The sequence below is a fragment of the Alosa alosa genome, chromosome 11 (genome assembly GCF_017589495.1).
Source record: "Alosa alosa isolate M-15738 ecotype Scorff River chromosome 11, AALO_Geno_1.1, whole genome shotgun sequence".
NCBI classification, from domain to species: domain Eukaryota; kingdom Metazoa; phylum Chordata; class Actinopteri; order Clupeiformes; family Clupeidae; genus Alosa; species Alosa alosa.
Genome location: NC_063199.1, coordinates 27,298,854 through 27,314,413, shown reverse-complemented (window position 1 = coordinate 27,314,413; position 15,560 = coordinate 27,298,854). Strand labels below are relative to the sequence as shown.

The 15,560-nt window shown below is 43.1% G+C and overlaps 1 protein-coding gene across 2 annotated transcripts in view; it reads right to left on the bottom strand.

Moving 5' to 3' along the window:
• Positions 1-1,259: 1,259 nt before the first annotated feature.
• sv2bb (synaptic vesicle glycoprotein 2Bb) overlaps positions 1,260-15,560 on the bottom strand; it is a 56,813-nt gene continuing 42,512 nt past the window's right edge. For both annotated transcript variants that reach the window (XM_048257829.1, XM_048257828.1), the window contains exons 3-13: positions 10,624-10,804; positions 9,337-9,488; positions 8,888-9,021; positions 8,553-8,642; positions 8,314-8,427; positions 8,085-8,173; positions 6,701-6,865; positions 6,471-6,604; positions 4,821-5,021; positions 4,081-4,240; positions 1,260-2,442 (exon numbers count right to left, since the gene is read on the bottom strand). In XM_048257829.1, the coding sequence (XP_048113786.1) occupies positions 2,259-2,442; positions 4,081-4,240; positions 4,821-5,021; positions 6,471-6,604; positions 6,701-6,865; positions 8,085-8,173; positions 8,314-8,427; positions 8,553-8,642; positions 8,888-9,021; positions 9,337-9,488; positions 10,624-10,804 (1,604 nt within the window). In that variant the 3' untranslated portion in view covers positions 1,260-2,258. The remainder of the gene's footprint in view (positions 2,443-4,080; positions 4,241-4,820; positions 5,022-6,470; positions 6,605-6,700; positions 6,866-8,084; positions 8,174-8,313; positions 8,428-8,552; positions 8,643-8,887; positions 9,022-9,336; positions 9,489-10,623; positions 10,805-15,560) is intronic.

Sequence of the window (15,560 nt, the reverse complement as noted above, 5' to 3'; positions counted from 1 at the left end):
ATTCATAAGCTGTCCCACTTGATACAATTGTCTTATCAGATGTGTGTCTAAGGGTTCTTTCATACCTATTTTGTTCCAAATCAAAAAACAAACCACTCTGGAGTTCGATTGGAAACGAGCCGAGACCACCTCCTCAGTCCGAAACAGAGAGCGATTGCTGCTTTCACAAATACCCAATCGAACCGATCTTTGGGGGAAATGCTAAATGTTCTGATTTAATGAGCCAGGTATGAAAGCGCCCTAACAGTGCCTGCCACTCCACTGCCTCTGCAGGTCAGTAAGGCTTACGTAGAGAGACACAAGCACATATGATGCCCTGCCATTTCCATGTGGAAGAGTCTATAGAGATGTCTTGTGTGAACTGGTAAAAGTACATTTAGTGACAGTGCTGAGAATGTAGTGCATATAATGTTGTTCAGTGCAAAGCAGTCTTACAGTAAAGGATTCACTTTCCTAAAGATCTTGTGTTGTTAACTTTGGTTGAGTCAAGAATCCACATGTCAACCACAATAGTCTTACTGACACACAAGGTGATAAATAATGACAGACAAATAACTCCCTTTCCGAAATAAATGTTTCACTCTCAATGGCAATCATTTGAACAGCTCTTTGTATATCCTTGTGAGTTTGACTGTGAGTTGATAGATAATATAAGCTGTGCCAAATGCCTGTATTAATTTCAGGTGCTTTGCCAGACAAATGGAAGAAAATGCCTCTGAAATGATGCTGTTCATGTGAACCAAGCCTATGGAATGGAATGATTTTATGTCAACTGTGGAATATATATACTTATATACAGTTATTTCCTGAAGACTGTCTCGAAAGCTTGACATAGGAAGAGCTTATGAACATCAGGTCTAAACAAAAGAGATTGTGTTATTCTTTTTCCCTACGACAACAATCAGACTCATGTATTTACAGAGTGACACACATCAAAGATCATTCAGACAGACTGTTTGGAAACTGGACGACACTGAAGAAGAAGAAGAAGAAGAAGAAAGAAGAAGACACATAAACATATCACCTGATAAGGAACACACATGCAACTCACGCCACACAGCCACGGACAGCGATGTGCGCCGAGGACGCACTCGATTCCGCCACGGTCTGTCACAAACGAGACAGTAGACTTCAGTGGCATTGCGACCACAGCCAAAAACAAACAAACAAACAAACACTGCACCCACTCATTTGTGTCACCCTATATCACAGAGTGAAACATAAATATGAAACATATACCGGTAATGCAATGTTGGGGGGGCCATTTCCTCCTGAGGGCAAACAGGTGTACTGTACATGGAGCACTGGTTAAAGCTTAAAGGTACTGTGCATGTGAAATACGCATGACTCCTCTTCAGTGGTGAGTGGATTCACACTTTCATCCGCTAGTGGACATACAGGCACACCAACACAGTATTGCAGGTTTCAGGGGGACCAGTAGCGTGGTTGTGTCATACAGTGCAACCAGATGGGATAACACACAACAAACATCTAGCAGTAGATGAGGAGAAAGCGCATCAGGAACTAAAAGCAGGACGAGGATGAGAAAGCAACAAGGGAAGATGTGGTGATCTTAGCATGAGGAGGGTAAGGAATATGGTCAGTGTAGTAGCTGCAGGACTGGAGATAACAAACAAGCACTTGCAGTCTGAGCGCTTCTCTCTCTCTCTCTCTGATACACCACAATGGCACTAGAGAAATTCTGGAGGACACGGTGGATGGGTTACTAATTATGACAAGCTGAGGCATTCAAATGCATACTCACTTGTGCGTCCATCGGACAAAACAAAATGAACACTTCCTCTCCGATGGTGTTGTCTTGTATAACAACTGAGAAACATTAAATTATAACTTTTCCATATCTGTTCTAGGGGGCCAGATGCAGGAGAATGACAGGGGTTGGTGGGGAGAGAGTGGGTGGGGTGGGGGGTGTTTGTCAATGGTCAGTTGGTCCCAGAAGGTAGGAAAAAAGAGGGGGTGAAAGGCAGAGGTCATTCAGCAGTGAGAGTTGTTTATTAGAGCGGTTGTTTATTAGAGAAGCTCTGGTGCAGCCTGACTGGTGTTAGTAAAACAATCAGGGTCAGGGATGGGGTTAGGGCTTTGGGGCTGGCCTTGGACGGGTGATTGTAAAGCATGGTGGATTCTTGCTTACAAAAACACACACAAAGTAAAACCCTCAGTGGCATGGCCGTGTGCGTCTCTGCTAGGCCGAGGCCTCTCCCCCAATCCCCCCGTCCACAGTCCCAGAGTGGCTTCCCCTACAGCAGGATCTTCTCCCTGGTCTCCGGGAGCTTTAGGGCGACCAAGCCACCGCACACCAGCGCCACACAGGACAGCAGGATGGGGACGATCTTGGTGACGCCCACGAACGAGGCGAAGATGGAGCTTCCCAGGATGGCGGCAAGCTTGCAGAGAGCGTTGAGGACACCGAACGCTGTGGCTCTGAAACCAGAAGGACAGAGATGGAGGTGAAGCTGGAATCAGTATGAAATTGGCAAGCATGGGGAAACCCCACATCGGTTACACTTTACGGTAAGGGTACATGAATTATCATGAATTCATGCATAAATTAATTCATGATTTATGCATTACTTCATTCCTTTATGAATCTTATGAAGATCTAGCCTGACGAGCCAGACCCACATTAAAATGTAGGGTCTGGGCACTCACCGTTCGCAGTGCTCAGTCCGAGGGACGGGATAATCGGTTGTCTTTCAAATTCCCCTGCTGCACAATAGGACAGCTGAGTCTCATCGTTTCCCACCAGCGGAGCTAGTTGGCTAGTTCAAACTTTTGCCATCTTAAAACAAGCTTAACTCGAGTCACACTGTTGGCCAACAGCAACATCCATCTTCTTTGTTTTCAAGTAGCAGGAAATTCAAGCCAAATCGTTGCAACTCTGCCATCAATCATTATGTTAAGCCCGCCTAACGACTCTACACGATTTGATTGGCCTGATAGAAGTTTCATTTTTCGAGCTCACAAGCCAACGGAGAGTTGCTAGACTAGCCCTGGAAGCAAATGTAATTTGCTGCCGCTAGGGTGCGTCTAGATTTCTAGGCTAATGAAGATCTTATGAATCATCAGGAATTGACATGAGTTCATAATCCCTCATTCATGTCCTCATGCATGAACAACACATCAACCAAGACATTAGGCATGGTGGGTACATCATTTTGATTTATGATTTCTTAAGCATGATTATCATGATTACATGAATTTAAGGTTAATTGCTCATGAGCTCATCATGTCTGTGGCCCATGTGTTTAGAGAACTGCAAAGTTGTGTTCAAATCAGAATTTGAGCAGTGATGACCACATTTTTGGCAGAAAAAGAAATAATCATGATCATGCTTAATAAATCATAATTCATAATGATGTGCCCACCGTACCTAATGTTAATGGTAATGTGCTGTTCATGTATGAGGTCATGAATGACAGACTGTGAATTTCTGATGATTCATGAGATATTAAGGAATGAAGTAATACATAAATCATTAATTAATTAATGCATGAATTCATGAATTATCATTTACCCTTACCGTAAAGTGTTACCCCCACACACACACACACACACACACACACACACACACACACAGTCTTATGCTAACTCCACAGTGGCTGGTAGCTAGTTGACCAAATTCACCCACCAGTACACTTTTTTTCACGATTGGGGGGCCCCAACAGCCGCTTAGTTCGATTATGCCTCAGGCCAGCTCTGGGCTTACTCTTAGTGCTCCAAATGCTGTAGCTTTAGCTAACTCAAGCGGAGTTCTTCTCATTCATTCAGTTTTGTTCTACTTTATTTTTTTCTTTTGTGGTGGTTGATCTACAGTAAGTTCTAAAACACAGTCCAAATGCCACACCCCAAGGACTCCCATTTTGCCAAAAACACCAGAGGTAATTATGGGCCTCTGCTCCTCAGAAGGCCTAACTAATTGTGAGCCAAGATTGAAGGACAGGTGCGCCTTCTACCAATTAGGCCTAGGAAGTGACATCACTGAAGCTTCACCTGTCAGTCAGGGCTTTCCCTTCCATGTGACCTGACCTATCTTCAGTGTAACCTTAGCTGCAGCGGTACCTTTTGGAGGCGGGGTAGAGCTCCACGGTGATGACCTCGATGCCGTTCCAGGCGGCCACACTGACCCCACAGAAGAGGCACTGAAAAGCGATGATGGCCGCCTGACTGAAACTCAGGAAGAGGAAGAAGGTGCAGCCTGCGGCGATAAGCATTGAGCCACCTGTGGGGTGACAGGAGGCAGGGTGAGAAAGACAGCAGGAAAGAGGGAAGGAAGTGGAGGGAAGGGAATGTGAGGATTGGTGAGAGGGAAAGGGGTAGACGCCATTTTAAAGGTATACTATGCAGTTTCAGGTATTTTTGCCTCTAGAGCACCCCCTAGGGTCGTGATATATTTATATTTTACTTTGCCGACTTGTTCCTGTATACAATGGAAATGCTTTTGTTGTGGAGGCATAGGACTAACAACAGGCAAAAATGATCTCCAAAGAGATATATCTAATGACAAGGTCATGTTTCACGATTCTCGCGAGATGTCTTCGGGTCGACAATTCTTGAAGTTGCATTGCTGGTTCTCTCAGTGCTACGGCTATGCTCTATGGCTATGCTAGGTGAGCGATTCCCCTATTACAAGTTTGTTTACCATCAAATTGGCTTTGTAGAGGTCATATTAAGGTACAAATCTTGCATAGTATATCTTTAATTCAACAGTTTTGAGCATTCAGAAGTCATAATAAAGATGGAATGAACAATGCCAATCATGGCATAGAAATACTATGTCACAAACATTTAGCTTAACCCACCAATCAGCTTGATCCTTCCAATCCTATCCATGAACAGGGCAGATATGATGTTGCCTGGCAACACTGCCAGACTCCCAAGGAAGCTGACCAGGTAGATGAGGACATCATTTTCATCCTCACTGTCCAGGTGACAGCCCCTCTTGTTGTGTTCAAAGGTCGAGTTTTCCATTCTGCAGTCAATGAACTTCTCCTCCCACAAGTCTACAAGATACAGTAATATATTTGATTGTCATAAGATGTGCTGTTATGTTCTCTTTGAATGAATTACATTTCATGTAATAACTCAGTTTGTTCTCCAGGTGTTACTCTCTCAGCACTTACACGAACACTGAGTTAAAAGCTCCTCAAGGATCTCTCTACATTCTTTAACAATCTGGAATCTGAGGCCAGACAGGCTGTTTTGAGGTATAGTCTGACATGACACTTTTATATTTCTTCCCTATCCAAAAACAATGATTGCAAAGTGTTAAACATGTTATTATTTAACACAAACAGGAACAAATTGATATGTGGGCAGTAACAATATCAGGTAACACTTTACTTGACAGTATTATGTCATATGTCATGAACGCATGACACTGTCATGACACATGAACCCTAACTCTAATCCTAACCTCTAACTTGTCATGACAAAATCCAAATGACACTTAATAACAGAAGTGTTTTGTCATAAATGTTTATGACTTCTTTATAAGTTTATGACATGTTCATGACAGTGTCATGCCACTCTAATGTAGATACTGTCAAGTAAAGTGTAACCTAATATCATTATTATCATTCAGTTCAAACTGTGTATAGGGACAGTATGTTTGGAGACCTCTGCCTACTTGAGTGAATCTGTTTTATTCTGTTCTATTCAGTGAATCCTGATGGTGGCAGAATTGCACCTGACATGTTGTGGTATAAACAACTCCAGCTCAACAACTGGTACGTATTCTGTGCTATTCAAGATGCAGGGCACTGCTTGCACATGTTAAGAATTTGTCATCAATGTCAGTTTTACCGTGTGTATCTATGTCTGTAGTCTCTGCCTGCACACAACCAAACATCACACAGCCTCTACAGTGAGGTGAGATGTCTCTTCCCCTTTAGTCTTTGGAAGTGGTACGGTTAACCGAGTGTTAAGGTTTTGGGCATTAAAGCCCCCCTAAAGATTTGTTTTTTACATTCAAAAATAATTTTGATGGCACATAAACTCTTAATAGGGCAAAATGGAAATGGAAAACAGCTGCTACTTACAGGAATACAGACTGCTGTCAGTGCATTCCCTCTATATTGTATCGGAGTTATGTTTATAGTATGTTGCAGACGCACATTTAGTTAATTGATTATTGCACTTTTCAACTGTAGAGGGAGAGTGCACAGCTTCTTTAGTGATGCTTTAAGCTTAAACAACCTGACGTGGAATTCTCTTAGGTTATGTTTTCTTTCATGTGTCATCAGTGCCTTGAAAAAGTAATTTAGCTGTGCTGTCTCTTTGGCATTGCTATTTCTTGTGTAGTGGTTGTTCCTGACACTTTGATTTTGTCAGTGTATCACTCAGAAAGCATGAATGAGCCATTGCTTTTTCAATTAATTTGCTTCCTCCTTGGCTATATCTGTAACAATGACCAAAGACCACTGACAATCGGTAACACTAACCACACACACCTGTGTTATAGAATAATGTGTTTCTGATGGTGCAGTTTTCAAATATGGTGTCTGTTGATCGGATGTCTTCAAAAGTGCAGTCTTCAAACAGTGAATCTTCAAACTTCACAGACTTCATTTCAATGCGAATGAACCTGAGAGGAAATCAGTAGGAAGAGGAAGGTGAGAAACAACACTGTCTCAGAGCCACTGCCCTAAGAGCTTCTCACACATGTCCTTGTCTAACGTACTTGTCTCGTATGTACTCCCCCTCCTTGTGGACCTGGTTCTCTAGTGAGAAGTTGAAGTGGAAGTTCTCCACCTTCTCCCGGTGGAACACCTTCAGCTTGGACTCGTACTCCTCGTTCTGCAGGTGCTTGATCATGTCGGGGAACCACACCGATAGCCCATAATAACTGAAACAAAACAGATTTACACTTATTCATAACAGATGCTTTTATCCAAAGCATCATTAAGCTGACATTTTCTTTATCCAAATACAGAACACATATGACACCGCTCAACATCTACATGCCATACTGTGTGGACTTATCCTCGGGATATTAAATAGGTTATGTTTTAAAACATTTCACTGCTGACCAAAGACCTTAAAGGGCAAAGACCTCACGGTGCATATCTATGTGAGCATGGCATTGAATTCATCCTCTCTTTGCTTCTCCAAAAACAACACAGTTAGAGACAGCAATTAGAGAGAGTTAACACATTGGTCTAATCACCCTGAAATAATTGTAGTTTCACACAGGCATTCCAGTGCATCAGGGGGTTGAATTAAAGTGCGTTTAGGCAAGTCCCCCCACTCGGTGGCCATCTTGCAACACAGTTTGGGCAGTTATCAGCAGCTATTTTCCTATTCATGTGAATGAGGAAGAATGCTGGAAGGGCGGGATATGTATAAAGACTACTGCCCTATTGGCGTTACAAACTAACCCTATACATGGATACTATACTATACTACCCTATACTATGGATTCTTTGAGTGCTGTGTCTCCTCATTAGAAAGTCTCTGGTTGAATTGGGAAACTGGCAGTCAAAGCACCAGCATAGAGAGCATGCTGTAGCAAAGTGTTCCAAGTTCCATAGAGAACATGCTGTAGCAGAGTGTTCCAAGTTCCATAGGGAACATGCTGTAGCAAAGTGTTCCAAGTTCGATCCCAGTTTGCCCTGCCCTCGGCCAAGACATTGATCCCTCACCTTCCCCTAACAAATTGCCCTGGCACCCTGTATGTAGGCTCACTCCACTTTCAGCAGTAAATGTCTTTTTCACTATATTAAAACGGTCCATTTATAGATTGCTTTAACCACTTCATATAAGTGCATTGTGTCTGGACATTTATGAAGGAGTACCTTATTATTATATATATGGAACGTTTTAATATTATCGTAGAAAAATCTTTAGAAATATATCGCACATTCACTCTCCACAAGCTTGTGAGAGTGAGTGATGTATCTGAATAGTTAGTAAATCCTTTCCCATCCATGTAAGCTAATTAAGTGCTTATATGCGGTTTCTGTGCTGCTAAGAAGATGAGAGTTGTAGACTTCTGCTGGGAGAGACCCCGGTCCATTGTAGGTCAACCCCCAGCCAAAGCTGAATCGTTGGAAAAGGTTGTTTACCTGAAGGCCATGGTGAACCAGATGATGGCCATCAGTAGAGTACTGAGTCGGAGCTCCCGACCCAGTAGTGATATAACATTCTTCAGCACCTGGAGGGGCGAGGGAAGGGTTATTCCAGAGGAAGTGGTCATTTTTAATCATTATCACAGGTCAAGGCATACTGTACAGTATGTTTATTTTTCGTCATGCTTTATTATTGCCACTTGAGGAATTCTGCAGGCCTCCTCACCAGCTTGGTCAGTGTTAAAGTGCGTACGATCCATCTCTGGAAGGCTGTTCCCGTTGCACTCTGGATCTCGATGAACTCATCTTCCTGGGTCTTTGGGGTCTTAATATGGGACACCTGTGTTGAGTCAAAACGGTAAGTCACTCAGGAGCGTTCAGGGGGGCAGCTGGCAATCAGCAGATGCAGTTTTTGGGGATGTTGTGTTGGCATTTTCTTCTGTTTGTTTTTTTAATGGCACTCACGGTGAATACTCTCTCGGGTTCACCCTTGGCTCTCCAGTTGGTGTCGTGGACCTGTTTCAGGATCATCCACGCCTCGTCATGTTTGCCACTCTGCACAATCAGACGGACAGACAGTATAGCGGATCACAATCACTGCCACTGCAAGCTGTTATAGTTTGGAAAACTTCCAAACACCCGAATTGATTCTCTCTTCCTCTCATTCATCCATTCACTCACTCACTCATGCACTCATTCATGCATACATGCATGCATTTTTTCATTCATTCATCCAATCAATCACTCATTGTTCCAATCATGCAATCATCCAACCATCTAACGAACGCTAGTAGTCTGACCTCCAGCAGGAAGCGTGGGCTCTCAGGCATGAAGGTGAGGCCGATGAGGGAGGAGATGGCAGGCAGGGCACACACCAGCACAAACACTCTCCAGCTGTGGAACTGGAACTCTGTGCCCATGCTGAAGCCCCAGCCTTGGGGGAGCAGAAGGATAGGCAGGGTTAATGTAGTCTTACAGTGGGTCAGGGTTACTAGATGTCTATAGCTACTCTGGTCTTGTGTATTGGTCACTCTGGTCTTGTGATTCTGATTCTGATTCTGATTGTGGCTTGGGTCTATATTATATTTCACTTCAACAACATGACATTATAAATTACAATCTTTTGTGTATTGTTGCTGAATTATTATTATTACAAACAAGCATCGTTGTAAAAATGCCTTGCTTTTGGGAGGTTGGAACAGAAGCCTATGAGATTGTAAGAGCTGATAAAGGTGTGGACGGTAGTTACCGTAGCGAGGGATGATGCCCCAGGCGGTAAAGGAGGCGTAGATGCCTCCCACCATCCAGAACATGCAGAGCCAGCTCAGGTGCTCCCCACGCTTGTCCATCTGCAGGAACTCCGAGAAGTACGAGTACACGATCGGCACTGAGCCCCCGATCCTGAGGAACACACACACACACACACACACACCACACAGATAGACAGACAGACAGATTCATACACACACACACACACACACCACACACACAGACAGACAGACAGATTCATACACACACACACACACACACCACACAGATAGACAGACAGACAGATTCATACACACACACATACACACACCACACACACAGACAGACACACACACACACAAACACAAACACACAGACAGACACACACATCTTTATGTGGTTAACTGTGCTCCAGGGTTTCATTACTGCAATACTAACTCCTTGTGTGATGCTGTTCAGTAAAATACTAGAGTAGTTTCACACATTAGTCCAGTGAGCCACTGTTGTATTGGTCCTCTGGGATTAATTGAGAAGGAACACAAAGCTTGAGACACTGAGTTAGATAAATACTGTGAGTTAGATAAATACTGTAGGCACAGCAATTGGTCAAATTGATAGTTGGAGACAGTAAATCGGCAAATAGAACATTGGCAGTGAACACATGACAACAGATGTAAATTAGCCTTGTGGCTATAATCTGGCCCAATTACTGTATATATTGAGCATTGTCCCTGTCAAATAAACATAAATAAACAGAGAACAGTGTCCAAAACGGTGAAAAGGCTGCCTTCTAATGTAGCGTTTGGTGGCAGCGAGGCATTAAGGCGCTTTGGACTTGTTACCGGAGAGTTGCCGGTTCGAACCCCAACCAGTAGGCACGGCTGAAGTGCCCTTGAGCAAGGCACCTAACCCCTCACTGTTCCCCGAGCGCCGCTGTTGTTGCAGGCAGCTCACTGCGCCGGGATTAGTGTGTGCTTCACCTCACTGTGTGTTCACTGTGTGTGGAGTGTGTTTCACTGATTCACGGATTGGGATAAATGCAGAGACCAAATTTCCCTTACGGGATCAAAAGAGTATATATACTTATACTATATATTAAGGCATGTCCAAATCAAATATTTCTATAAAATGCTGCCTTCTAAGACACTTTCCATTTCGGACAGGCCCATTGTTTATAAGTTGCCTGTGTCTGACTGTATCTGATTTGTTTTGTACAGTCACAGAGCTTAAAACACACACACACACACAAACACACACACATATATGCACACACACAATAAATATGTACCCAAAGCCGGAGACGAGTCGGAAGAAGAGGAAGAATCCGTATCCTTGAGCGAAGGATGACAGGAAGGCGAAGATGCAGTTGATGGCAAGGGCAACAATCAGACACCTCCTCCGTCCCACCTTATCAGCCAGACCGCCCCATACGAATGCACCGAACATCATACCCAGAAACACTATCAAACCTGCAACACACACACACACACACACACACACACACACACACACACACACACACACACACACACACATACATCAATACTATAGTCCCAAAAATACTTAAGTCCACAAGCTTTCTCCCCACAGGTACACAAATTCAGCACATGTTTGAAGGGGAAGGGGCTATGTTGCAATAGGGAGCGATTGTTTTGGAACACATCTGGGTTATCACAGATGAGATTGTCTGAGATCAGTATTGTTTGAGGAGGCAGACATCGTTTTTACAACATGGGTTATCTATGTAGTTGTTATACTAAATTGCAGAGCTATGCCCATGGGCAGTGGTACTATGGTTATGTTGTAACAGGTAGGATTTTTATTACGAAAGGTGGTGATTGATATATATAACCTGTAGGTTCTAAGGTTGTTCAATTTTACGTGGCAGTCAGAATACAACTGGCAGGAGGAGTATTTGCTGGAATCCACATGGGGGCGTAGTCACCCTTATTTCCTTCATTGAGATTATGTAACATACTGCAAGATGCGCCTCTCAGATTTGCTGACTTTGAACATTTGTCAAGGCTGTAAAAGTTTCATTATCTTAATGAGATTCAGATGAATGAAAATGAGATTTATGTCAGTGCACAAGATAAATGACTTAACCTTTATGAGCTCCTTTTATCTGTTTTGGTGTCGTTCATGGAAGGAGAAAGAAACCAAGAAGCTGTCTGGACCACCCTTGGCATTGACATAAAACCTTGATGGCACCCAAGTGAATAAGGATCAGGTATGGACTAAGATGGCCGTAAAAAGTGACAGCAGCCGTGCAGTTAAGCTTTTGGAATGTTGTCCCTATGCCCTTTAGTGAGCTCATTCAGTCATTCTCAGTATGCTATGTCAGTCAGGCCCTTTATTTATTTATACCACTACATTTATTTTTTGCTTTTTAATACATAGCAATGCATGTGTGTAAAAACCTGGGTTGTACATTATGAATAGCACAAACACCAAGTCTGTGCGTTACATTGAGTTGGAAGTATGCAGCATTTCTAAATGTTGGCTAAATATATTTTACCTTGAACTGCAAAGCAGTCCTTGCACAGATGTGTTTAAGGAGTCCAGCTAAAGAATGGACACCAAGTGTGTGCATTATACTGAGTTGGAAATATACAGCATTTCTAAATGTTGACTAAATTGGCAAAATATATTCTACTTTGAAGTATACAGCATTTCTAAATTTTGACTAAATTGGCAAAATATATTCTACCTTGAACTGCAAAGCAATCATTGCACAGATATGTTTAAAGAGTCCAGCTATACTTTGTGACTGGATATATATTTCGGCTTTAAAGGAACACACCAATAAGCAATAGCTATCAGCTAACCCACGTCCAGTGAATTATGCTAGGCTAACAGTGTCAGGAGACAAGTTTTAAATAGGAAAATTACCGGAAATCTTAGTCACTTTTAAACGCGATGCTAGCAGGCGAGTAGCTAATGGTCTAATCAGATTCAATGATCTATGCTTGGCTGGAGCTAAAAATGAGTGTAATTCCCCAAATGGTGGAATATCCCTTTAAGTGGATCTGTGTTTTGTGTGTTGAACAGTGGCTTGCAAGGTGGCTCTTCGATTGGGCGCCAATAACAGGGTAGTAGAACTCCACTAGGTCAGGGCTAGACCTGTGGTGACTGACAGAGTGTGTGGGTGTTTTTGGGTAACAGGGTAGATCAGTATTGGAGGTTGGATCTGTGAGGTGACAGGGCTGTAGGTTGGTGTTTACACGTTTATTGGAGTCATGGGTTATTCTCAACCAGTGGTTGTTTCATCCCATCTTCACTGAGAGGGGAGGGCTCAAAGGGTGGTGGTGGGCGGCGTCTCTACAGATGGTACCGCCACTAGGCGATGTGGCATAGACCCAGTGTGTGTGTGTGTGTGTGTGTGTGTGTGTGTGTGTGTGTACGCGTGCGTGAATGATGTTAATCCACTGAGTGTACTGTGACTTGCACAGACAGGAAATGTGAAACCCGGCAGGTGGGATCCCTGCATTAAAGCGCGTCACTGCCACTGCTTGCATTTGTTCAGTGTTTATTTAAAGACACACCCTGAATTACAACCTCGTTGCCACGTTATGCCTCATGAAATCTGACCAATGGCCATCTGACCAAGATCTCTGATGACTTAAAAAAGATATAATATACCATGTGCTGGTGCTGCAACCCAAGAATATTGCATGGTATATTTCAGATTCATTTTTACACTCCTATTATAAAAGAGAGAAGATGAAAGTCACAATCTCTGTTATTTTAAGAATGCTGAAGGTTTTATCACTCCTTGAGCCAGACCACCTAATTTTGGTCCGTCGGTAACATTCGAGGGCAATAAGTGATTTTTGGCAAGCATACCACCCCAGAATTCTATTCTATTCTGTTCTATCCTATTCTATTCTATTTTGAACCTGACTTTCTCCTGTGTTTATCCAGGTTGCTATACTTCATAATTTCAGAAAATGTACAATACAAGAAAATATTGACTTACTGTAGATAATCTAACCGATAATTAGCTGGGGAGGGGTGTTGTGAAGATATACTGTATATTAGTTAAGATGTTTACCCTATTCACCTATAATATATCCCTGCATAGGCATACAATAGACATACATAGGGTGATAAAACGCAAAAAGCTTCCACCAATGCAATGCAAAGACTACACCAAAAATCACTTTAAGACTTATTTTCGTCAGATCATACCGATCAACCCCTCTGGCTTAAATACTGTTTGACTGGCTTGTGTTTGAGTTTGGTCATCCTGAAGTATAGACTTACATACAGCAAATCCTCTCCTGTCTTCTGACAGTATGGATGATGTATGATGCCACATGCAATTTCATGAGTCCTTGCCTCCCTGAATCAGATCAGTGGTTTTAAATTAGGTTTGCCAGGCAGCAGCATGCGGTAGAAATTATATCTGGCTATGATTGTTTCATTATTATTTTTTTCAAAACAAGCATTCAAAAACATACAGTATATTGCTTTTGCATTTGTAGAGGTCCAGGCTTGCACTGGTAATGGTGATGCAACTATGTTGGATCAATTTACGGTAGGAAACCTTAAGATGCCATCAGGCCTTTTGAGGTTCCATCATCAATCTGTCACCACTGCCACGGACGTTTTTGAGATAGAGACTTTAAGTCATGAGTAAATGTGTTTGGAGGGCTGCAAGGCACTCAACAAGAGCTACGGGAGAGAACTCCAAAGCACTCACCACGGAGCACTAAATCTTTTTAACACTGCATTCTTCTACTAGGCTTACAGTATTTTATCATCCAGCATTTTGGTCAGTTTACATTAATCTAAAAAGTTGTTGAGACCTTGACGATTTACACTTGTCCATGCCATGGATGTCATAATGGAAAGAAAAACGTGTTTTCTTCCAAAATGTCATTTTTCTTTCTGAGGGACTAATTCAAGTCAGTCTCCTACCATCCAGCATTCCAGCAAATTGTAGTGCATCTATACAAAAATACAGCCAGACACCCTTGTGGTAAAATAATCTGATCCTACCTTGAGGTCTGTATGCAGGGGTAGTGTATAGGTCTATATGTAGTGTATGAGTCTTGGAAAACACTTTTCCATTTGCACTTTTCCATTTCCTTTTGCAAACATTCAGTGTCAGAGTCAATAAAATGAGCCCTGCATGAGTAAATTTGACAAGCAACTGTGACTAAGCATGCTAAACTCGACATCCAAACAGTATTCTAACGTTAACTTTGAGATACGGCTTGATTGCATAACTTGACTTAGTTTAGTCTCCTCAGTGCACTATGTTGTGATAGAGTTAACTTGAATGCAGCAGTTTTGAACAAATTTGCGCAGCATGGTCACGATGCTAAGCGGATTTAATAGCAATTTAGCCCGTCGTCTTCTGTGCAATGCTTCCATGTGGCAACAACAATCCTTCAGCAATCGTTAATGTTCTGTTAAATGCACATGCAGAGGAATGTTCGTTCAGCATGATGCGAGCTTCTGGGTACCCAGATTAGCAGAGCAGGGGCAGCGCGTTTGTTACGCGTAGAACATTAGCCTAATGTTTGGCGGCCGGTTTTGATTTTGTGGCGCCCCGCCACAGATTAGTCAATGTATGGGAAACACTGGTCAGGGCTGAATTAGTAGCGGTCTGCACCTGGTTGAGTTATTTATTAGGTCTGTGTCGGGCTATGTATTTCTGCCGCGTTGGGGTTGTGTATCTGTTCTGCAAGGTCAAGCCAAGCAGCTCCTATCGATCCTGTGCGGCCACGTGCTGAGTCAGAGGTCTCTGGGGCTGGGAGCCACACCAAAATGGTGCGAAAAAAGTGCCGTCTCATCCTTCTCAATTATTCTGGCGCTCGCACAAACTCCACACAGCCAGCGACCGCAACCCCCAATACTGCTGCTGAGCAGGGTGGAGTTCCGCCCTGAAGAGGAGGAGACTGTTGCGGTGGATTTGCCAGGTTTTCTAAAAACCTATATTGTATCAAGCAGTTATGTTATCAAGCATGGTTTCAGTCATATGTGAGGTGAGGATTTGCACATGCTTTGCCTTTTTCCTCTCTATTTGTCCTTCTCAGAGTGACTTGTTTACGTGCCTCAGGAGGAAACCTCCAGTGACATCTTTTCTGTGCCTCTCTTCAGTTACAGGTGCGGTGTAACTGTAACCCCCTGACAGCAGCCAGCCTACTGCATCTCAGCGAGGCTGCTGCAGTTTTGTCATAGTGGCGCACTCTCCTGCCAGCAGTCTCCAGTCTC